The 24,483-nt window shown below is 39.5% G+C and overlaps 1 protein-coding gene across 16 annotated transcripts in view; it reads right to left on the bottom strand.

Moving 5' to 3' along the window:
- The window catches only part of EBF1 (EBF transcription factor 1), a 385,100-nt gene that overhangs the window by 89,450 nt on the left and 271,167 nt on the right, over positions 1-24,483 (bottom strand). For 10 of the 16 annotated variants that reach the window (XM_069484283.1, XM_069484286.1, XM_069484284.1 and 7 more), the window contains one exon: positions 8,489-8,619. In XM_069484283.1, coding sequence (XP_069340384.1) covers positions 8,489-8,619 — 131 coding nt within the window. Of the gene's footprint in view, positions 1-8,488; positions 8,623-24,483 lie in introns of all 16 variants that reach the window. The other 6 variants (XM_069484298.1, XM_069484282.1, XM_069484285.1 and 3 more) reach the window with 1 other exon arrangement.

The following is a 24,483-nucleotide window of genomic DNA, read 5'->3' as shown; positions in this document are numbered from 1 at the left end:
TCATCATCAGATACAACAGCTGCTAATAGGGAGCACTTGTTTGAATGAATGACTGAATGAAGAAAAGAGAAGAAAGGGGAAGTAGTATCATTCAACAAATTTTCATTAATGCTTCTAATGTGCAAAGATCTGTGCTAAAAACTATACAAGATGGAGCTGAATTTAGCATGGATCCTGCCTTCAAGAAAGAGGCATGCCCCTAAATCACAGTAGTTAAATAAGGTAATTAAAGGTACAGGAACATAATATGGTAGAGATAAGACAATATGGGAATTTAGACAGAAGAGAAAATATTCTAAACCTGGAGCTGTGAGGGAAGATTTCACAGAAAAAGGTGGTATTTTACAGGATCTCAAAGAGCAGGGGGATATGGGCAGAGAAAGGAGGGGACAGCATCCTGGGGGGAGGAATGGTATGAATGAGACAGGGAGAACGTCACTGCAGGCACAAGGAGCGGCTGACAAGTCCGTGTGGCCAGAATATAAGTCAAGATGAATGGTGGGTGACGATTCTGAAAAGGAAGGTTGGAATCTTCAGGTGGTGTGCTTGAATCCCAAATTAAGGAGTTGTGGCTTTAGGAAAGAGACAGCCAGCAAAGGATGTGTAAGGAAGAAGGCTTGAAGGCTTGTAAGTTCAGGGCTTCAGCCACCCACCACACTTAGGAAAGGAATACACTGTATAGATATCCATTTTCTTCATAAAAGTCACATGACTGCAGCCAGGCGTAAATTCTGTCCTTGATTTGTATTAAAATTGGAAACACATCACACTCCTGTGGTTCCTTTTTTCAAGTTACAGGCACATACCTGTATCTCCTAAAAATACTGTGAACAACTAGCTGAAAATGTCATCTTTAAGTCCTTTTTAACTATCCCATAATTATCAACATAGAAAATAGATTTCAAGTGCCTCAGTCATTAAAAATAAAAATATAGACTAAAGCATTCTTGGGAATAAAGTGAGCATGGCTGTAACTGTGTAACCATATTAAAAACACCATTAGATCATTTTTATCTGTTTTTTTTTTTAATATGCTGGCTCATTTAGAAATGATTCCCCATAAAATTACTTGAGCTTGAAAGTTGTCCTTCAAAGTCATATTCAAAGGGTAATGCAACTGATGCAGACTGCTTTTTTTATTCTTTAACAAATAAAGTTCATAATTTTGCATCAAGCATCTTCCATATGCTAGGTGGTCAATAAATATAGGTTAAATATTGACTTTGAAATATATATTTAGGAAAAATTAGGTCACTAGGGATTATTTTAGATCCGTGCATTTAATCAACTTTGGATTAAATTTATACCTGTAAGCCTCGACATATGTAAAATAAATGGGCACAACTATTCACATTGAATCAAATTTCTATTAGGAAATTTTGAAAAAGGTGATATTTGGCATAATGTCTTTCTCCATCTTAATTTTCTTTTTGATTTTAGTGGAATCGTATCTCATCTCTGCATATTTATAGATAAATCATTAGCGTGCTGGTGCAATTAGGTATACAATTTGGGAAGGTTTGTTAAATTTACAAAAGTATGTTAAAAGCCTATGGAAATCTCATGAGAAAACCTGGTATAACCGAAAACTAAACAGAGATGAGGCTGGGTGGGTGTCAGGAGAACCGGGCTGTGATCCCAGCATTAAGTAGTTAATATGCTCCCAGAACAAGTCACTGGACCACTCTGCAGCCTCTTATTCATCACAAAACAAAAAAGCTGCACTTGATGACTGAAAAGGTTTCTCAAAGCCCCCAAAATTCTGTGACTTTGCCTGTGGCTCAGTAAAAGTAAAGGCTGGGCAAAAAGGCCTGGGAAACGTCCGGTGGGATACAGATATGCGTTGTAGTCGTTCACTCTTCGATATCATAGAGAAGCAAATCCTCTTTTTGTTTATAATCATTCCTCTGAGCTATGTGTACAAAGAATGGAAAGTAGAGACAGATAGCAAGAAAGGAAGAACTCAAGAACCGCATTTAAGACTGTTTCCCGGCGGGGCACGGTGGCTCACGCCTGTAATCCTAGCACTCTGGGAGGCCGAGGCGGGTGGACTGCTCAAGGTCAGGAGTTCGAGACCAGCCTGAGCAAGAGCGAGACCCCGTCTCTACTAAAAATAGAAAGAAATTATATGGCCAACTAAAAATATATAGAGAAAAAATTAGCCGGGCATGGTGGTGCATGTCTGTAGTCCCAACCACTCGGGAGGCTGAGGCAGTAGGATCGCTTGAGCCCAGGAGTTTGAGGTTGCTGTGAGCTAGGCTGACGCCACGGCACTCACTCTAGCCCGGGCGATAGAGTGAGACTCTGTCTCAAAAAAAAAAAAAGACTGTTTCCCAGTTTTGCGATTCAAGTGGCAAAATTGCTTCCCAGCCCCCCCAAACTGCTATTTACCCAACTATATTCACCCCCAGGTCTCCCCAGTGGTTTCTTCTGACTTCGTTCCCTACCTCTGGGAATGCAACATTCATCTGGATGAAGAAGACAACGTGTAGCCCCTGTGTGAGGCTAATTGGCCCATACCGCGAGGAAACTTTGGCTTCTCCCATCTGAGCTAAGTGGTTAGCAGCAATCTTTAAATATAGCTGTCCTAGAAAATCACATGGCATCTAATGCCAAGTGTGGACTGACTAAAACCAGATGCAAAATATGAGGGAAATTTTGTTCAAAGCCTTGCAGCATTAAAGAATAATGACTCTAAACATTCCTGGTCTAATCTGAATGATACACTGCAAATATTTCAGATGATTTTCTCACATCTATCCCAGCCCAATCACTTCGTGACTGAATTTCATGACTTGGCTTCATTAACATGAAATCAAAATGCACTTCAGCCATCGCCAATATAGTTTCCTATAAGGTGATCCTTGAAAAAGAGGGTTCTGTGTTCACAAAGTTTGGGATATGCTGAATACTGAATCTTAAGTATTCACAGTGCACGTTAGTATCTCAAAAGTTTGGCAAAGTCCTAGAGCAAGGACCAGTTGAATTTGTTTGACTCAACATTTCCTAAACTTTCCAGGAAAATTCTCCCTCTCACCTCCCAAGGGGTATCTTTTAAGATCCCAAGGAACTAGTATCCCATAGAACTCTCTGGAAGATGAATTAGGGCAACATTGTGGTTTAAATCTCAGGTTTATATCAGACACCAGAATCTGATGCATAGAGAGTAAAAATATTGATTGAAGATGTATCAATAGGGAGATCCAATTTTGTGGCTAATTAAATTGTTTTGATGAAGTTCAAAGAATCCTTTTGCAAATAAACATGGCATTTGTGCACTGCAAGTGTGCTATAAAAGAAAAGAACAATAGTGGAAGAAAAAAAGTTGCTTCCCACTCACCACCACTGCTCCCTTGTTATTTTGGGGAGCTTCTCAGGAGAATAAACTCTAACTAAAAGGAATTACTAGAATTATAGCACTGATTTCAAAGAGTATTTAGTCTAAGCCCCCCATTTTCGGATAGGGAAACTGAGGCCCAGTGACAAACATGAACTTAATCTAGGTTCTCTGATTGGACAATGGAAGGACAACTAATACCATGGTCTCTCAACTGGCTCTTTGGCCTCCGCTACCCCATGCAATCTAAACCCTTGCTTGGAATATTGTTCTCTGCTCCCTCCCAGTCCCACTGTTGAATTTTTTTTTTTCTCTAGACGGTTTAACTACCTTACGCTGTATCAATTCTCTCAGATATTCCCATGATTTAAAAAAAGGGTTATGAGAGCATACGGTGCCTAGCACAGAGATCCATACATACATAATAGGAACTTGATTGGATTTTTTGAATAGGCTACTTCTGACTACACCACTTTCTCTGCCTTCTAGAACTTTGCCTTGAATTTTAAACCAATTTAATACTAGATTATATAAATATATTATATAACTCTCTAATTTGCTTCATGGGAGCAAGCTGTCTTTCCAAATAAAACACCAGATCCCACAAAGCCCAACTTTAATTATCCACAGTACCTAACCCAATGCTAGACACCCAGCAGGCAAGCCAACCAGTACTCAGTACTCACTGTTTAGAAATCGGAGGAATTCAGAGGAGATATTAAAATAACGATTAGTTCTACAAACCAGTAGCAGGAGCCTCTCCCTGCTCCAAATCATATGTTGGTGGAAAAGCAAAACAACCAAGTGTATCTCTGGTCAAGAAAAATCTCCACCTACATTAAACATTATCACACACCAACCTTGTTGGTTTTCCTAGATTTATATATAAAACCCTGCAAAGATTTTTTTAAAAAGACTTTTGGAGTAAGGCCGGGTAAGGAATGCAAGGATATCAGTAAAATAATTTAGTTTCTAAAAAGAAGGAGAGGAGAAAGGGCAAGACACAATAAAGGAAGAGTGACAAAGACGGCAAACCAAATTCACAAGAAAGCCATGAGAATTTGTGAGCTCGCACAAGGCAGCCCTGACTTTGGAGCAATGAAGGGCCACCTTTCTTTTTCCCAACCCTCAGTGGGCAGTCAGTGAGCTTAACTGACCTATACTCATTTGCAAAAGATTGGGTTGGTAGGGGAAGAGCACAGCGGAGGGTAAATTCATCCAGTCCTATTTTCTCTGGCTCTTTTTAAAAATTCTTTCTCTAAAAAAAGCTCCAAATAATAGCAACAGCTGCTAATTTAAAGCACTGTCTGCTTGTCCTGGCCCACCAGCCTGCGACCTGGGTGTGCTGGGCTATAGAGTTAAGGAAATGGAGAAGTGATAAATTAGATTAAAATTAGATTAAAATTAGTGATTAAAATTAGAAGAACTGGATCTTAGAGGTGGCATAAACCTCAAGATCATGTGATCTGGGGGCAAAGACTTTGGATGGATAAGGGTCCAACTCTAGAGGCGAGGCCCAGACATTTTAACTGTCCTGCCCTAGCACAAGGCTGTATCCTTTACTTCGTAAGTATAAATTTTTCCTAGGACTCAGTGGGACCAACCACAAACATATACAACTAGAAAATGGAGGGGAGTCCTCTTACCTCTCCGATTGTGTACATGCCAATTCTGCCTAACCTTGTTAGGTGATAGGAGCTGTTAAGATGCCTTCAGCACAAGACATCCTGGCAATGGTGAGCATAATACCCTGGTCTGATAGGAAAAACCCTAGGATAAAAATCGTGGCACAGTTTAAATCATGGAAGTTTAAGAAGGAGAGCCCTAGGGTTGGACTGCTTGGGTTCAAATCCCACCTCTATCACTTGATAACTGAACCACTTATTTAATTTTTCCTTCTATTTTACTCATCAGTAAAATAAAAACAACATTACATACAGTTGTTGTGAGGCTCACACAAGGGCCATACCAAATACTTAGCCTATTGCCTGGCAGGAACTTAACGCTCAATGAATGTTAGCTAATATCAGTCACACTCTGCATTCTTCTATAGCTTTTTCATCGCTGTCTTCTCTTAAATATTCACAATGTCAAGTTCTGATTCTATGCAATGCAAACCTTGAGAAATGGCCTCAAACTTGGTTAATATTTTTTTTTGCTCCTACATAAATGAAAGGCACTTACATAATTTTATTTGATTAAAAGCAACCATCGGTATTACTGTTATTACTACTTTCTGCTACTGTACCACCTGAATTATGAGACATCTTCCTTTTTTCATTCTGTCATTCTCCCCTTTCTCAAGACTGTATTTGTTCTCTTATTAACTAGGGCTTTTACTTCCTCTGTAAAAACATACAGTATAGTTCAAATCCAACCTTTAGCACTATCTGGCTGTGTAACCTTGGGCAAGTTTTTTTAACCTCTCTGATTCCCAGTTTACTCATATGTAAAATCAGAATGACAAGAATATCTAACACAGGGCTATCATGGGATTAAAGTAATATCCATAAAGTGCCTACACATGATAAACCCTTAGTAAGTATGAGCTATTTCTCAATTTCTCACCATTATAGGATGGATTTTATTTGGGGCAGTACCAAATTCTCTCCCTGCACGAGAGGCAGAAAAAATTATATGTGCCAAATAGCCTGTATGAAAACCTAAATATAGAAATAGTTCAGAATAATACCAAAAAAAAAAAAAGATTCACTTCTGCAAGCCTCATTATTCTGGACATTGGGACAATCATGATGATAACAGCCCAATTTACAGTCCTCCATCCAGATACTCAACAGCTAATGCAGTTGGATTTGCTTATTTTAGAAGAATATCTACTCAAATATTTTGGGAAACTATGTAGTAGGTTTCCACCAGGACAGGGTCACAGTTGATTTACGACATAGCTACAACCGAGAGCAGTTTGGCAGGAGGGGGTGAGCGAGGAAGGAGCCTGCATCCTCCACTCTCACCTCCTGGCTGGACCCACCCTGACTTCTGGGACAAGGCAGAGAGGGGCTCTTGGCACACGCAATGCAGTGGCAGTGGAGGGAGAGAGGAGGGAACAGGACAAAGATATTGCTAGATTTTCCTTTCCATGACTTCCATCAACTTTGTCATATGGAAACAGATTCTTTAAAGCAATCTGGATAAATCTAAGTTAGAGATTAACCTCCCTTAGCTGTTCCCAATAAAGGTCAAGACAACAGGGAACCAAAAGGAAACAGGGGACCTTGACTAGGGGCAAGGTAGAGGTCAAATTAATGATTTCCTGGTGTGTCCTTATTCTTCATCCAGTGAGGTCTACTTGGGCCAAGAAGGTACAAGGCTTTAAAGGAAGCGTCAGACTAACCCACCTTCTTTTCAGAGGGTCAATAAGACTCACTGCCAATTTTGAGCTCCACTTCTCAGGCCTCACTTTGACTGCAATGACACGAAGTAAGGAGTCCTATTATATTTGTTCTTCCCCTCTCCCAACTTCCATGAGAAGCAACAGAAAGAGGGATGGAAAGGGATGAAGACACCGCCCACAAGATCTGGGAGGGACCGTCTTTGTGAGGGCTGCTGTCTCCAGCAGGATGAAGACACCAGGTTGGCAACAACACATGCCATGGGTTTGACCCTTATAATTCACAACCGAATGGATCCAACAAAAAATGGGGTACAGTCAGCAGGGGAGCTTAGTCTACCTTTCATGCCTAAAATGTTCCAATTTGGATAACAATTAGTTGGGCGGACTGAGAAGACCATCTCTGACTCAGCTTTATGAGAGCTTTGATTCCCTGGCCAAGTGCATGCCTTTTGCTGGCTGCGTGGGAAATACCAGGGCAGTGGCAGCACAAGCTGGCAAGGGGCTGGCCTCAGTGGGTTACTGGCAGTGAGCAGTGTACACAGAAGGCCTAAAAAGAAGGACAGGCTCCGCTCTGGAAATATAAACACACCCAACTAGCACGGTCTTAACTCTTCGCTCATCTGTTGGCCCCTCTAAAGAAAAAGCACAAATGTATAATATCTAGATGGGCTAAACTGTGGTGTTGTGGGAGAACAACTAGAAATGGAAATCTTTGTGTGGTCACATACATATCATTTACACTCTGTGGGCTTTGGGGAGCAGCTCTCTGGTTCTGTATCTATTTATCTCTAAGCCTTGGTATTCTTATCAAGAAAAAATACATGCTAAGAGCACCTCTTAGTATAGAGAGAAGAGTGAGATGATTTATGTCAAGAGCTCAGCATGCTTTCTAGCATAGAGTAAGTCTCAATAAAGTGACTATGTACTTATAAAACAAGTGGGATGGGTGAGCCCTATGGTACTTGTAGCCCTGACATTGTTTTTATTCTAAACTCTGGTGAGGTGAAAGAGAAGGAGATCTGAGCATGCTGGCTAAGAAATCAAGTCTCAGAATTTAGAAAGCAATAGAGAGTTTGCCAGGGCATCTATGTAATGGCGATGTACATGTTTTGTAGTCTTGCACTAATGCTGGTCGTGGTTTGACAAGTTAAGTGGTAGGTTAAAGAAATGATCACGGTGCTTGGAAAGCACTGCACAAAGCAAGCATAGTCATTTTCATATGGTCACAACCATATACTGAGATATCCGAAAGCTATAAATCCCTAGGGCTGGATAAATCCCTGGGTTCTTCCAGGTTTCCCTAGCAAATCACCTATTCTCTGATGAAGATCCATTGTGTAAGTCAAGAATCACCTACACTTTGATTTTCACTATCATTTGAAAGGTTTTCCTTGAAGATTGGGCTACAGTAGACTCTGCCTAAAGACTATCCACAGATTACAACCTTGACAAAGTCAGAATGGGCTTTTCCTATATATATATTGTGACTTTGTCTCTCTTTTCCAATTCTCAATATACGATAGGACCTCTACTACCACGGCAAGCTCACGAGGACAAGTTACAAAACAGAAGCTCTCTCCTGGTGCTAACAGCCCAGAGGATGGAAATCACCCCAGCAGAAAATGTTGCCTCCTGGTGACCCCAATCCACCTCCCCTAGTTTCCCAAAGTTCTGCAGACTGGCGCTGGCCCACCCAGAGCGGCACCACTAAATTCTATACATTCTATTAGAAATTCAAGTATAGACAGTATCTTCAACTAGATCAAGCTATTAGATATTAATGTTCAGACAACACCTACCTCACTCCAGACCAGCATGGTACCGAATATGACCTGTAACCCATCAAAGAAATTGTCTCCTATGATGATCACAGTTGCGCCTCCCGTCGTCCATCCTTCACTCGGGCTGATGGCTTTGATACAGGGAGTAGCTGCTTTTCAACACACATGAAAAAGAGAAGGAGTCTGCTGTTAGAACCAAACTTTAATGATGGAGACTTGAAAAAAAGGAAAAAAAAAATCTTTTATCTTTTCACTCACAGAAAGTCCCTCAAGATCCCCGCATTTCCTAGCCACATTAGGACCTGAAACCTAAGGGTGCAACTTCAGTTTTTAAAAGCATTCTTTTCATTGCTTCTGTTAGGATACATACCTTTTACCCAAATCTCTATCAAACCTGAAACCTTATGAAATAAAACACAGAAGTAAAATTTAACTTATGAAATGTTAAGGATTTTTTTTTTTTGCAAAAATGAGTGACTTTTGGGAACATACCAGAAGGCTTATAGAATTCATAATTAAATATGCCTCCTGAAAAAAAAATATACAATTTTAGATAAATATTTCTGTCCAATGGGAAGCTTTTGAGAGGAAGCCAGAGAGGAAAATGATTCTCGATCCATGACTTCTGTCTGTAACACTAACATAGCAACACTTCTCATTAAAAATCATCAAGATTTTTTCAAATAAATGTCATGGATCCCATTCTATAGATGCAAAAAAATCCAGGACACTTGGGGTGAATTACGTAACCAAATAGCTGACTGAGGGCTGAACTGCAGAGTCCCCACGACCTTCGCTTTGTTGTCTTTCCCAGGCATAAAACCCTAGAAATGACTTTCTGAAAATTTCATCTCTCTTCTCTTTCCATTAGAAATGGCCCTTGGAGATGGGAAATAATTTGCAAATACTGTGATTTCAAATAGACTGGAGGTGGTTTGCTTAATGAGCATGGCACACTTTCAACAGAATTGCTGGACATATGTGTAATTGTTGGATTGTTTTTGAAATATTTCAGAGGGCACCTTCATGCCACTGAGGATTTTCAACTTCACAATGTCATGCTGCTGTTCTCATGATTACTTTTATCAACAACAACAAAGTAAAATTCTAAAGCAAGGGAGACATTGTGCAAGGAGACAAAATGGGACCCTCCTCTTTAATAAAAAGTTTATTATGTATCTAAGACTGACTTTCCAAGCATTGAAGCCAATGAGAGCACCAGTTAATTTTAACAGGGGGGAAAAAAACTGGCAAAAAATTATTGGACTTTGTCAAATTTGGCAAAATGTCCATGCTTTAACTTTTGCAAGAAGAAAAGAAAATATTAAGCCCAGTCCAGAGGGACCACTGCTCACGTGCCACCACACAAACAAGTAGAATGGGTTTCGATTCAAATTAATCTTAAAAATATGCACAGGAAAATTTGGAAATATCCAAACTAAACATTTCATGCTGGCTGAACTCATAGCAATGCATTTACGACTAAAACTGGGCAGTTCAGATGATTTTTTCTCCTCTACTTTTTCCCCCAAACAAAATAATTAATCAAGAAAATGCAAATGATTAATGATTTGACTTGAAAATTCTTGTCTAATTTTTTAAACATACATAGAGGTTGTGATCAATGTCCCACGGACATGGGACTTTTTCTTAAACAAAAGCTTTCTTTAAAGGTAAAAATGTTTAAATGCATGATTAAGTACTCCCAAACCAATGGTGGAATATGATGTATGCTTTCAAACAATTTATAAAGGAAAGAAACTATATTTAACAACTATGTAAAGTTCTTAAAATATAAGCAGTTTGGAAACATTTTGTTAATATCCCAAAATCTTAATTCTTAATTTATAACTCAATCTACTTGGTTGCTAGAATGAACTAGAAAAGGTGTTGCCGTATCCCTGACTTCTGAGAAGAATGGGATATGAGTTTAACTAAACTGGTCTCGAGAGTCCTATATGATGGCAAAGCGTGGAATCCAATGGTGCCATTATAATCCCTGACCCTGTGATTACACACACACCTCAAAATGGTCTTGGTGTTTATTATCAGTATTAGCTTTGAGATTTCTGTTCATTTTTATTTTTTTAATCACACAATTAAAATATTTTAATATTTTAAAAAAATTTACCATTAGATAAATATGGTCTACTCCAGGCTTTCTCACCCTTGCACAAAAGGAGGCAGAAGGATATATTCCTGTGTCTTTGAGAAACCCTCCTACAGGAAGGGCCTTATAATAGCATGGTCAAGCCACTGATTTTGTACTTGACCCCTTCCCTCTTTTTTCCATTTGTTAATTGTAGCATACAGAATCCATATAAGTACATATGTGTGTGTATGTGCTTTCAAACACTTCCTAAGGAAAGTGGTAATGTTTTCAAATACCGTGAGCAACTCTCCAGAAGCAAAGCTATATGTCAACTAGTTAGAGGAAAAAAAGAGCATCCAGCTTCCAGAGATAACCTGGTAAGAAAACAATATTTGACACCACTTTCTTAGTTTTTTAGAGAAAAAAAAGCCTCGAGGGAAGTACCCCAGGGAGAGTAACATGCTCCTAAGCCCATCCTACCTGTATGCTCAACACCATCCACTATCCCTGCTTCAAGACTACATGGCATTCTTAGATCAGGTTAAGTCATGCAGACCTTCCTAAGTTTAGACCCCAAAGGGTTCTAATGGTGCTCCTGGACATCTGTTACGACATATTAGTCTTGAGAGGAAGCTCTGTGGGATCGCCCCATCAAAAATATTCGTGGGCTGTCTCACCAAGAGGGTGGGGAGAGGATGCTACTGGCACTTAGTAACTGGAGGTCAAGAATGCTGAATATCCAACACTACATGGAATAGTCCCCCAGAATGAACCAATAATGCAAGTTAGAAAACACTGTGACTGGCAAAAGGGAATGGGGCCTAAGAGCCATTGTTAAGAATTCACAGATCCCTGTAGGCCAAGGCAAGAAACACACATGAACACAGCAGCTCAGCGTCTCAGAGCAAGCATGAGATGAATGGCCACTGGCACCCAGCATAGGGCAGCACTGGGAAGTGGTGAGGATGCTGGCGAATTGCATGTGCCCCATTGAAGGTGGCAGCCTTGCTCAGCTCCAGCTCTGGTGACCCCACACAAATGCAGGCCCAGTGTGTCCTGGGCTTCTCCTGCAAAGGAAGCCAGGAATCCAGATTTTTATGTGAAATTCTCTAATCTTTAAATGTTGGCAACTAATTCAATATTTTTAAAAAATGTGTAGGCCAAAGACAATGTTTATGGGCTGGCTTTAACTCACAGGCTGCCATTTCATACTTTTATCCCAGTCACGAGGACCCTACGATACTAAAAGCAGACCTGGAAATACTTGCAATTGTGGTACCCAAGCTATAGGCACCCAAATGTTCACTGCAATATTGACAGCAAAAAATTCAAGTGTCTACATGTGCCCAATAGGGGAGTGGTTAAATAAATTATGGTACATCCATACTATGGAATAGTAGGAGTATCATTAAATGGATGAAAAAATTTTCTATAAACCGATGTACAAAGATGTCAAAATATATTAGGAAGTGAAAAAAGCAATTTGCAAAATAATGAAAAGTGTGATCCCGTTTACTTAAAAAATGGTATCTATGATGGTGGATAGTGCATGTGGGGCTGTGCAGTTATATGTGAACAGGTATGATGGACAAAGGTCGGGAAGGAAAGCTAGGCATCAACTGTCCCCAGTGGGTTCTTATAAGAAGGGAATGTGACTAGAGTATGTTGACAGAAAAGGGAGACTATTAACTTATTCTATAGACATCTATGTATAGTTTGACTTATTTAAATGAGTATTTACTAAGGTACTGTTATAATAAAAAATGAAATAAGAACAGAACATTTAATTCTAGGAGAGAGAACAGTTGTACTTTTTAGATCAGATCGACACTGAAACAAAACAAAACAAACAAACAGCTGTGCTAACGGGCCTTGAGCCTCTTCTCTCTTCTTTTTGGATAGGTTTTCTCTGAGAAAATGCAGAGAACATCTGAAACAGTCCAGGACTTGTTTTCCTTTCATTCAAGATACCCAGAGAGAAACAGAGGGAAGCAAGGAAAGATCATTTTTAACAGCCACAGCGGATGGATTCAGTGGAATTTGAGAGTGAAAAGATTTACAAAAGGGTTCAATACAGCCCAGAGATGTAAGAATCAATACAATTCTATCTCCAAGAAAGTATTATTGAGGGGGTGGTGATGGTATTTGAATACAAAACCACTTTTACCAGCAAATTCTTGATTTAATTAGTAAAAGATTCTTTCTTCCTCATCAATGAATTTTTACACTTTTTTACTTTAGTTATCCACAAGGCCAGTAAGCCAATTCCTGGTTCTAAGTCTCATTAAAAATAAAAGTTTAGGGTTTTTGTATTTTTTTTCTTTTGCCTCTTTTTTAAATCCCTTCCCCCACCCCTCACCAGCCACCAAAGTAGAGGAGATTTTCCTTCCTTCAAACTATGACAATAACATGATTACCCCACCACAGTTTAGCATAATGGCTCTGAAATGCTCCTGGCACATTGCAGAGTTAAAGTGGAAATTATTAGGTAGCTCTTCTTTGTTATAATAATGATCACTCCACAAATAAAAGCTCTTCTCCCAAAGGTACTGCAAGGCACAAAATGCTAATTCTGAAGATTATGTGTGTGCTTTTATTAAATATTACTATGCCCTGCCTGTTTGAGGGCTTCTCTGCTCTGATTGTTTTATGAGTACCATGTTAATGTCATTCCCATCTTGCTAGCAGCAGGCACACATTTTAGCGTTTGTATGAGAGTTGATCAAAGGCCACGTGCTGGGGGAATTGCTGAGAAAACACGGACAAGCGATAAAAATCTAACAGATTAATTGGTTTAAATTTCATTTCAGGGTGTTGAACTTTGGCTCGGGACTCTAATACTACACCGTGAGTCAGGGCCTAATTACCAGATTTCCAATTTGCTTCTGAACAATGGTCGTGGTGAGAAGGAAAAGAGAGGGAAGGATAAAAAAAAAAAAAAAAAGGAAAGAAAGAAATCGTTCAGCTCCAGTACATATTTAACAACTAATGTTCTGTGTGCAGACAATTTCACCAGGGGACATTTGCCATCACCTGCTCTTCCTCCAGAGCATTTATATGTCCTTCCAGTAGCCATGGAAGGCAGCAGAAGGAATCACGGATGCCCTCAGTGGTCTAAATGTCCCTGCACACTCACACTGAGAGCATCAGCCTCTTTATTAGCAAGGTGAATTTATAAGCTGGAATCACATCTCAGCCTCCAATAGGAATGATCTATTTCATTGATAGAAGGCAAGGGCCAGGAGAGTCATGTTTACCTCGGGGTTTATGGGTGGCCTTGGGAATAAGGGTTAATTGAGCTCAGAGGTGCCTGCCCATTGCGGTGAATTAGTGGTGTGTGCAGCTCTCAGCAGGGCCTGGGGCTGCTCTTATTTTTGCCTCTGAAATCTCTCTCTGCTCTGATCAATACCTCACTTGTTTGAGGTAGCCACATAGACGACCTGGGTTCAGCATTTATCATATCTTTTCCCCAAAATGAGGCTTTTGTGACAGTTGATGCCCTATTATGGAAGCCTAATTAGAGATGCATTGTTTGGTTTGTTTTTTTTTTCCCCTCCATTCCTGTATTTAAATCCACTGGAGAAACAACACTGCCAGTTGGTAAAATGTACAAATTGAGAAATTTTCTAATCTCAAGGTAAATCTGAAGATGAAATTCCATTTTGAAGTGGCTATAAGGTTCTTATCCATTTCCATTGTGTATGATATATGGAAATATGCAAATTCTCCTTTTCCAGAATTCTATTAAGCAAATCTCTCTATTAATGAGCATTTCTACAAAGCAGATAACTGATGCTTACAATGGAGGTAAAGATGTTGGCACCAGCCTTTACCGGCTTCTCAGTAAAGATGGAAAGATGAAATTATGTTAAGTTGATTTTAACATTCTGAGTATGACTCTATTTGAAAATGGGCAAGAGCTCCAGCTGTTCAAATTCCACATCTACCACTTAGTGCAACCTTGAAACAATCTTTTACCCTTTTTAAGCTGTAGTTTCCACATGGGTACCCACCTCGTAGAGTTCCAGCAAAATGTACAGAAAATGCCTACTTGTGTTTCATTGTTTTACTATGTGCCAAGCACATAGTATTTGAGTTGGTGCTATAATTATTATTATTATCATAAGTTTCCCATTAACCAGAGTTTATTTACTAAAATATCCTATACTCTAATCATTCCAGATTACGTAGTTTATTGTAAAACTTTCCTAAGAACTTCTAATTCAGCTACTTGCTAACATATCCAGCAAAATGTACTGAGTAGGTGGACTTGGCATCAGTCCTTCCAAAGTAGAATGTTTTTTTAAGGATCTCATTTGCCTGGAATGAATATTAATGGGAAACTTTTCAGAAATGAGGAATTGACTTTAATGTTATTGTCCCAAATTTTTGAGACTTGGCAGAAAACGTGAAACCCATGAGCTCAGCTCATTTCTACGGGATATTTGTGACCTCGTAAAATCTCAGGCTTTTCTGCCTTTTATCTACTTGATTTTGGTGATATTGTACTTGGGTGAAACCCTGTTTCAAAGATAACACTCCCCCCCAAACTCTGCACAGATATCTGTTCTTCCTGTTCAATCTGAACAATTGTTTTTGCTGGGTTTTTTTGTGTTTTTTTTTTTTGAGTGAATGATTTTCCTGACTGCTCACAGCTCATTAGCACCACAACCTGCCTTCTTTGATCCTGAAACTACCAGCTACTAGACAGAAAGGAGGACAAACAGAGGGTTTGTCCCTAGTTGGAAGACTGGTCCTCTATATTTTCAGCATGTACAGGAGGCAAATCTGTTCTTTGCTTACCTATTCCCCAACCAGATGCTTTAGAAACCAGTAGCAGTTATAATGCCTTATCTGAACTCTAGCACCCAAGTATGCAAACTTCACTTTCAGCATGCTAATATCACCACAGACTCCAAACAAATAAACTCAGCTAATAAACAAACAAACAAATAAATCTGACAGTTTCCTCATGCAAGGTGTAGCAGTCTTTATAACATTTCTGCTGTTGCTTTAACTTGTGTTAGTAGGGATTTGTTTCTGCCTTCCTTTATTTTCTTCAATAATTGCATTATGCAGTTAAGCATTGTGTTGTTTATTAGGCTTTTTGTTTTGTTTTGTTATTGGTCTGCATTTATTGCCCTGTCCACCAGAATATTTAGATATTATTTGGCAAAGAATCATGTATTACATATACAAAGGAGTCTGTGTGTATGTGTGTGTGTGTCTGTGTGTGTGCGGTGTGTTTGTCATTTTAAGGAGAAATGTAATCCATGATATAGAGATTTTGCAATACCAGATGCAATTAAACCTATTAAATATTAAATGAGGAGATTGAGAATTTCAAGTGTTTTTCATCCTTTATTCCAAAGTGACTTCATTTGGCAAGAAAGCCCTTTGCTTTGACAGCATTAATGGCTCTCACAGAAAAAGAGAAAAGGAAAAATTTGTAGTCACTAGTTGGAAATGTATCTCCAATGTCCATCTACTACATTAAGGTAGAGTTTACCTGGTGGTGGATATCTAGATGTACCTAAACATAGTGAAATAGTATCTAACTGCCAAACTATGCTATTTGCTAATTATAGACTAAGTTCAAATTATATCTACTTTCTGTTTATTTTACAGATTTCTTATTTATTCTGAATTAGCAAAATTCCTCAACAAACTGAACATAGCACCCGAGGAAGGGAAGGACAGAAATACAGCGTAACAATTGTAATCCGAAACATTCCAGGGCAAGCGCTTTTGGATTTCTGAGTTTGTCTATCAGAGATCCAGAACTCTATGCAGGTTCATTACACAGGGTTATTTAACAATTTAGCAGTGAAAAATCTTGACATTTTGATGTACCTGTAACTTCTAAATTGCACTTGAAAGACTTGTTGAAGGCTTTTTGATTTAACAACATGCAACATAGCACTGTTTCATAATATGCAAAAATTGTTTGTTAAATACACTGCAGAAGCTCAGAATTTTATAACTCAAGGTGTGAATACACTGTTTTCCACCTCATGTTTAAACTACCAAATCCAAAATTAAAATGTACACAATATTAATCCTAGAGCATCTAAAGGCAAATATTGCCATCAGTTCTTTCTTTTCTTTTCTTTTTTTTTTTTTTTTCCTTCTTGTTCTATGATTGTCAGCCACTCCATTGCAAAGCAATGGGGGAAAATTATCGTGGAGGGTAGGAGAATTTTCAAAATGAATTATTCATGGCTCCAATTGTGATATTTGTTGCAACAATAGTAAATTCACTTGCCTTTGATTATACAATAAGTAAATAACTCTTTTCTTCCTGACAAGGAGAACTTTCATGCACAAAACTATTTTTAGCCCAATTCTCCTTATTATCCTGTTATAAGAAAAGTTTGAGAAATGAAAGCCAGGGAAGAAAAGGAAATGAAAATAACCTTCCAAAAATGGACACCCAATATTGTAAAAAGGGGAAACAATTTTCAGGTTAAAAGAAAAAACATGTAACGGCTTCTTCAAGGAATACTCAAGTCTTTATTCACAAGCAATCTCCCTGGGCCTGGAAAATCATAAAGTCAAATATGAGCAAGTCTAGTGGAAAATCTGTGACGTTAATCTTGGCTGGAGTCGTATTTTTAACAGGCCTTGAATGTGTGTGCCGGATTATCCAGATGGCCATACAGGAATCGGCCTGATAGGATTAAACCTTTATGCTGAACTCTGCTCCATCTGTTCTCCAAGGTTTGCCTTTCCTTATCTGAATATGAATTTTTAGCCTCCTTCTGTCTGGGAGCAGGACTAAATTCAGCATTAAAAACATAGATGTATGCAGATAATTTAACATTTCATTAGTTAGTCTCAGTTGATATTATCTTGGTCTTTTTCTAGAAAATATTTTTGCTGAGGATTTTGCTGAGAAGAAATTTAAAAGCACGTAGCATCTACTTTTTGTTAGAGGGTTTTGTCTTTCTCTTCCCATTGAATTCTAGGACTCATTCAATTCTCTGCTACAGTAGGGGTTTACATCCATGTTTGTCCATAAAGATTAAAAAGAAAAAAAGGAAGATGTAGTATCCTCTCAGGAGAATTTAACTATAAGATTAGATGATATATAACTCTGATTGGGTGAATGATCCAAAGCAGAAGATATTCGTGTATGTTTTGTTCTTTTTTTCCATTAAAAAAGGTTTGATGTCAGTCATCATTTGACAAAATCAGATGTAACAACTGTTTCTACCAATTTCATTAAGTTTTCTATGCTTTTCAGGAAGCTTTTTTTGCTGGGGGATTTTTTTTTTTTTGGGGGGGGGGGAGCCGTAATTCAGAGCTTCATCCTGAATGAAAAAGGCTGATATTTGTGTTGTCTTCCCATGAATATATCCCTAGAAGCAGTGAAGTTACTTATTAGCTGGAAAAGTTGCCTTAGGGCAGGTTTCGGGACAAAGGCCAGTGAGTCACCAATAGGCCAGAGCTTGGTAGATGGTTCTGGGGTTTCCAGTCTATGACAAGGACAAAGGGAGGGCTCTGACTACTGGGCTCGGTGGAGAAAGCCAGTGACAAGCTTCCCAGGCAAACAACCCGTCAATGAACCCACATGTTGCATGAGAGAGGGGTCTTTTAGAATCCTACTTTGAGGCAGGTTTATAGCACCACGATCACTAGATGTGCTCAGTGCATTTGGGATGGAAACCTCAAGAGACAGCAGCATGTGGAACCCTAAGAATGGAGCATCCCTCTAGCAGTCTAGCGGAGTTCTGTGGGCCTTGCAGAGTTCCCCCACTCACACCGGCTCTCAGCTTTATGCTGTCATGAATGGCAGGGTCAAGCAGCTCATTGAATAATTTAGGCCTTTCCACACATAGGTATAATTATTATATTTAAGTAGTACCCTTAATTGGCCAGTGAGGGGCAATGATGAAACTTCCATTTGAGGTTTTTTAATTTTTTAGAGACAGGGTTTCACTCTGTTGCTCAGGCTAAAGTGCAGTGGTGTGATCATAGCTCACTGCACCTTCGAAATTCTGGGCTCAAGTGATCCTCCCTCCTCAGCCTCCCAAGTAGCTGGGACTACAGGCACATGCCACTACACCCAGCTAATTTTTTTATTTTTATTTTTAGAGATGGGGTCTTGCTATGTTGTCCATGCCGGTCTCAAACCCTTGGCTTCAAGTGATCCTCCCATCTCTGTCTCCCAAAGCCCTGGGATTACAGGCATGAGCCACACATCCTGGCTCCCTATTCAAGCTTAAGATGACTTAGGTTTACTGGTATACATGTGACTATAAACATCTCATAAAATACATGTCTTTGGCTCCTTACATTGACAAACATTCTTTCTAGTCAGGTAACAAGGGGTGGTTCCCTTCTTAGGAGTGGATGACCATAGGAGCTATGAGTGAGCTCCCACCCACAGCCCCCGTGTCCATCCTCCACATTCTAAACTAAATGAGGACACCTGACTGGATGCTGAATCTCATTACTTCATCGGCTTTGCCCAACATAGGAGCCATTAGCCACATGAAGCTATTTACATTTAATTTTTAATTAACTAAAATTAAATAAAAAATTTTTTCTCAGTCATACTAGCCACGTTTCAAGTGGTAGATAGTTACAGTGGCTGGTGACGGCAGGAGGACAGAACACTTCCATTATCACAGGGGTTCTATTGGACAGTGTTGATCTAAGGATCAAGTTTAGATAACTGAGCCCGTAACTGATAGAGAGACTAACCAGAGCTACCGTTCGTGGGGTGCCCTCCCTCTATCAGGAACTGTGCTAGGAATACTTAGTCTCTAATCCCTCCAACAGGGATCACAAAATCAAATGTGCTCAGGGCCAAGAAAGAAGGTAAATTAACGAAATGGGCGAGGTGCAGCGCAATGGGAGACGCGGGGACTGTGGCCCAGTGTACAGCATGTGCCCCATCCAAAAGGAGCACAACTTCTGAGTTTGACCTAATTGCTGCAATTTGAAAATGGAGGTCTGACACTACCAGCTCTTCTGATTATAAAGGAAATATGCAAATCCAGATTTTCATATAAAATCTCTTTGTTTTTTTCCCCTTCCTCTACTCTTAAGGAAAAAAAAAAATCTCTTTATTTTTAATTGTCAGCAACAAATATATAATCTCTTAAAGTACCATGCAGCCCAAACCTAAATAAGGCTGAAGGCTGGATTCAGTCCATGAGCCACCAGTGTGCAACTTACATAAATCCTCAGAGAGCCAAGGATCATCTTTTAGTTATTAATTTCTGTAGCCACACAACTAATCCTGCCACTGACTCATCAAATAATAAACACAAACTAAAACCATGGCCAATTTTGCTTCTGACTGTTGAAGGCCTCTCCCAAAACACGTGGAAGACCCCAGCTAGCCTTTCCTTGCTATGCAGAAGATTTTCTATATGCAATTTGGGAGGCGAGTTCCCTGTTCCTGAAGGATTTCAATTGTCATCATGCAAGACAGCATAGATAGTGACTTTTTAAGGAAACTGTGTTTTCAATGTGAGCAGCATTTCAAAATCAACCTTGCCCAACCTTTAATAATGCACAAGTCCTGCTTTGTGCTTTTCGGAATAGTTCTGCTTATATTTCTCTCCACAACCGAGGCTGCTATTACTAACATATTTGAGTGAACTTTCATTATTGAGAGCCTTATCGTTTTCAGCCAGTTTCCTCTCCTCCCTGACACATTCAATGATGCTGCAATCCAGCATTTGCTATAACACAGATGTTTCCGTGGTGATGATCTGTGACGTCATAAGCACAGGAATGTGTGTCAATGAACTTACTCACACAAGATGAGCAGAGTGGGAACTCCACTTCCATTTAAACTCCGTGAAGTACTGACTCACCTTCCTCAAACCTTACTCTTTGGGGTCTGAGCTGTACTATCTTCACCGCGAGAAGCAAACATTCACTTTTGCCTGTTTGTGACTCATTTCTACTCCATAATTATTATGTGCAAAGTCCAGTCTGCCTACCAAAACCCAGATTAACCTTTCTCATTGCCAGCTTTTAAAACTTAGCACACAGGATCAAGTCCACCTTCGTGACTCTGGCTGACTCTCCCTTTCCAGCCTCCTTTCTTGCCTCTCCCAACCAGGAGGCAGCAGTCAAGAGCACTGGCTCTGGATTCAGGAGCCTCAGCTCACCTTCCAGCTTTACCACTTACCTTGGGCAAATGACTTTACTTTTCATAAGCCTGAGTTTCTACCACTTTAACTGGGGATGATAATTACAAGACAGCCCCTGCCATGAGGCTGTTGGGAGGTTTAAATGAGTTCATCTGTGTAAAGAGCTCAGCACAGAGGAAGCAAGAAATAAATGGGAGATAATGATGAAGAGGAGGAGGACGATCGGGAAGAAGAAAACAAAGATGATGATGGCAAGCTCTCCAAGTCCGCTGCCTACAAACATCCTTTGCATGTTCCCACCGATATTTGGAGAAGGTTATACCACTACCTTTTATTCAGCCAAACTCTTTTTTGCCCAAAAGATCCATCTTCTGTGCAAAGTCATCTGTCTACAAAACACTAACCCTTTAGCGAACTCCTCCAGTCTTTCCCATTCATTTGTTATTTACTGCACTTTTCCATGAACTTTTATCTTAATATATGCATTTGCATACGTGTCTAGCTGGTCATATGTGTGTGTGTGTGTGTGTGTGTGTGTGCGTGTGTAGGCAAATCAACCCAACTAGTCAATGCATCCTTTGCCGACAGGGACCTCATTTATTCACAGACTGGGTAGACAGCACTCTGCATTAACCAATACCTGACAATTAACTAGCATTAAGTTCTCAAAGAGATTGTGCACACATTATCTCAATTATTCTTAATACCAACCTTGAGTAGTAGGCAAGTATACGTTACTGTTAATTCCACTTTACAGATGAAGTAGCTGAATCTTAGAGACTCACTTGAACTTAAGACTTGGAGAGTATACTTTTGATTGATAGAGTCAAATATTTAAAATACCCAAACTACCCTTCAACTTTGGTGTTTATCTGAAATTTCTGCTCAGTTTGGCTAAAAGATTCTCTTCCATCATACAAATACAGCTAAAGTCCCATAAAATCTTAGTTGTGCAATTTCTTATCCCCAAGATAGAGGGTGGATATTTATTAACTTTACAGAATATTACTACTCTATTTCCAAGTAAAGTTATTTTCCCCCTAAGACTCGGGCCCATGTATGAATTATAGTAAAATCTCCCTCCACCTTCTTCTATTTCCAAGTTCAGAAAATGGCATCCTAATATAATACCACAGGTGCCAATTTAAACACAGGAACATTGAAAATACTGCCAAACTTCCAGGCTTAGAAGCTTTTCTATTGTTATAAGTTGGGCTGCTAAACACACACTCAGAGTTTGAACATTTCATTGCAAGTGACAGCAACACTATGGGAAAGATTTTTAAAGCCTAGGGCCGTTCCCCTTAACTTTCATTTTCAGCTGGACAGTATCCATCTCAATGGTGTTCACTATAGAGCTTTGCACACATAAAGAAAGTAATAAAAGTTACCGACTAACAAATATGTTATCCTAAAACAGTACCTTAATAACATTTTCCCCAACTTTTTTTTTTTTTCTTTTGAGCAACAAGGATTGGATTCCACAAGCCTTTAGCTAAGCAAATCAAGGAGAGTTTCTAGGATTCTGCCCAAGTTAAAAAGTAGAGGAATATGAGGTCTGACTTTATAGATTTGTTGCACATGATAGTTACTGGAAGAGCACAGCTGGTTTGATGATTCAGCCAGAAGATTTTTGGCAAAGAAAGACCAAAGATACATTTTCCTCCTCTATCAAGAAATAATACAATACATTGGAACTGACTGGGACACATCCCCTACATCCAACATCGCACAGATAATGGACCTAACAGCATTTCCCCTGGCACAGCACACAGTAGGCGTTCAGTGCCTATTGGCTTCCCCAGATGTGCTCAAAAGGGAAACAGATAAAGAATAACAAAGAATTAAAGAAAGCTCTCCTTTGTATCAACCATGTTATAATCATATCAATCATTCCTCAAAATAACAGCCAAAGAATATGGCTACCTTGTTCGTATTTTACATAGGCACGTATCTTGAAATTTTTATTACTTTGCCCCAAGGTCGATGAAAGAAACTGAGGTATTGAAAAGAGGAGACCTCAGGCCTGATGCTGTCTATGTCCCTATCCTCCGTGTCCCCTGCCACATTTCTCCCCAGAACTTCAGACGAACAATGTGGGTTTGAACAATTGGTGTCCTGCTGATAGCAACTGTCAATTAAATAAGCCAGCAACATGGGAGCATATGTTTGCATATAAAATATTGATTACCTTCACAGATTGGGATAAAAATATGTTAGTGCTCGGGATCCGCTTTCATGCTTAGTGGTCAGAAACACATTCAGTCCACCCAGATCTATTTCTGCACCCAGTGGGCTTGAGAGTGTTACTTTTGTGTTTCACTTTTCTTTTCCTCCTCTGGTTCCCCATGTTAGTGCTTCTGTTATGACTGACAAGGAGCAGACGTTCAAGCAGGATTTTAATTACTAGGTCATGGCCCAGCCGACTTGCCCATGGCAGACTGGCAGAAAAGCAACAGTTGTACACAATCCATGCATCAGACTTTCTCTTGTGCCTCTCTAGGTAAATCTCTATTTTTCCGAGGATGCTAAAATCATGCTGATGGCATCAAATTCATCTGATAAGGACGATGATCACCTAAATTCTATAAAGTTTCATTTCTGTCCACTGAGTATTTCAAGTTGCAGGGTTGGCACAGGGAGTTTGAGATGGGGTGCCCGATAGGGTGATGTGATACCAGGACTTTTTATCTTAACCCAGAAAAGCACCTTCCCAGATATCACTGCACATGCCAACTAACTTACCCTTGGGATTTAGCATAGATCTGGCTTTTCAATTTGCCTTTGAGTAATGTCGTCAATTTGCTTCAATCGAAGGAGGGATTATATTACTTGCTCAAATAGCAAGAGAATTTCTCTCCAGCTCTAAAGTCCAATGTGTGGAGATTAGCATTGACTCCACAGTAAGAAAAAGCAGTAGTGATGACCCCTTGTGTCAAATACTTGGAGGTCCAAAAGCTGCACATGCAAAACCGAAATCTTTTACTGTTTGGCCACAACCAGATCCTTGAAGTATGGCCTCAGTTTCCCAAATTTGTTAAACGGACCTAGCAATAGCAGTGCCCTCTTACAGCTGTTAAGAGCATTAAGAGAAACTATACAAAGTGCTCAGCACTGAACTGGATGCATAGGAAGTACTTGAAGGCTACTATCCTAACAGCAAAACCATCGTCACCCAAAACACTGGTTTAAATGCCAACATTTTACTGGATAATTAGTTGTTAGACTATGATTGAAGAAAACACAATGGACCCATTATCTCCAGGTCAAACAGAAATCAACATATGGGAAATTTCCAAATTTATTTTCTTAAAAATAAATCTCAAACATAACTCACCTTCCCTGTTAGGACTCCCTCAAGCTTCTAATGTTCTGTCCCCACATAGAATTTTGAACATGCTTTCCCCTCTGCCTAAAATGTTCTTTCTGCTTTGCTTGTCCAAATGCTGCTCACTCTTATTTAAAATTTTAAAAGTTTCCCTGGTTCTTCAGACTTGGCTGAATCCCCCAAGCGTAAGCTCTCTTAGCAGTCTGTATTTCTCCTTTATAGCATTTATCAGCATTGCACTTTAGATCATTCTGCGTGATCATTATTTGCTTAATATCGGCACGTAAATAAGCATCGCATGTGACTGTACACCTCATAATGTCAACAACTGTCCCTCCCTTGTTCCCCTCTGTAACCCTATTGTGGAATATCATAGGTATTCAATCGATAAACATGTTTTAAATAGATGAATGGCTGAATTAATAAGCAAATGAACTAAAGAGGAATCATCGCATTATTAAAATGTTAAGGAACTAAA

Source organism: Eulemur rufifrons, chromosome 10 (genome assembly GCF_041146395.1).
Source record: "Eulemur rufifrons isolate Redbay chromosome 10, OSU_ERuf_1, whole genome shotgun sequence".
Lineage (NCBI taxonomy): Eukaryota > Metazoa > Chordata > Mammalia > Primates > Lemuridae > Eulemur > Eulemur rufifrons.
This window is presented reverse-complemented; position numbering and strand designations above follow the sequence as displayed.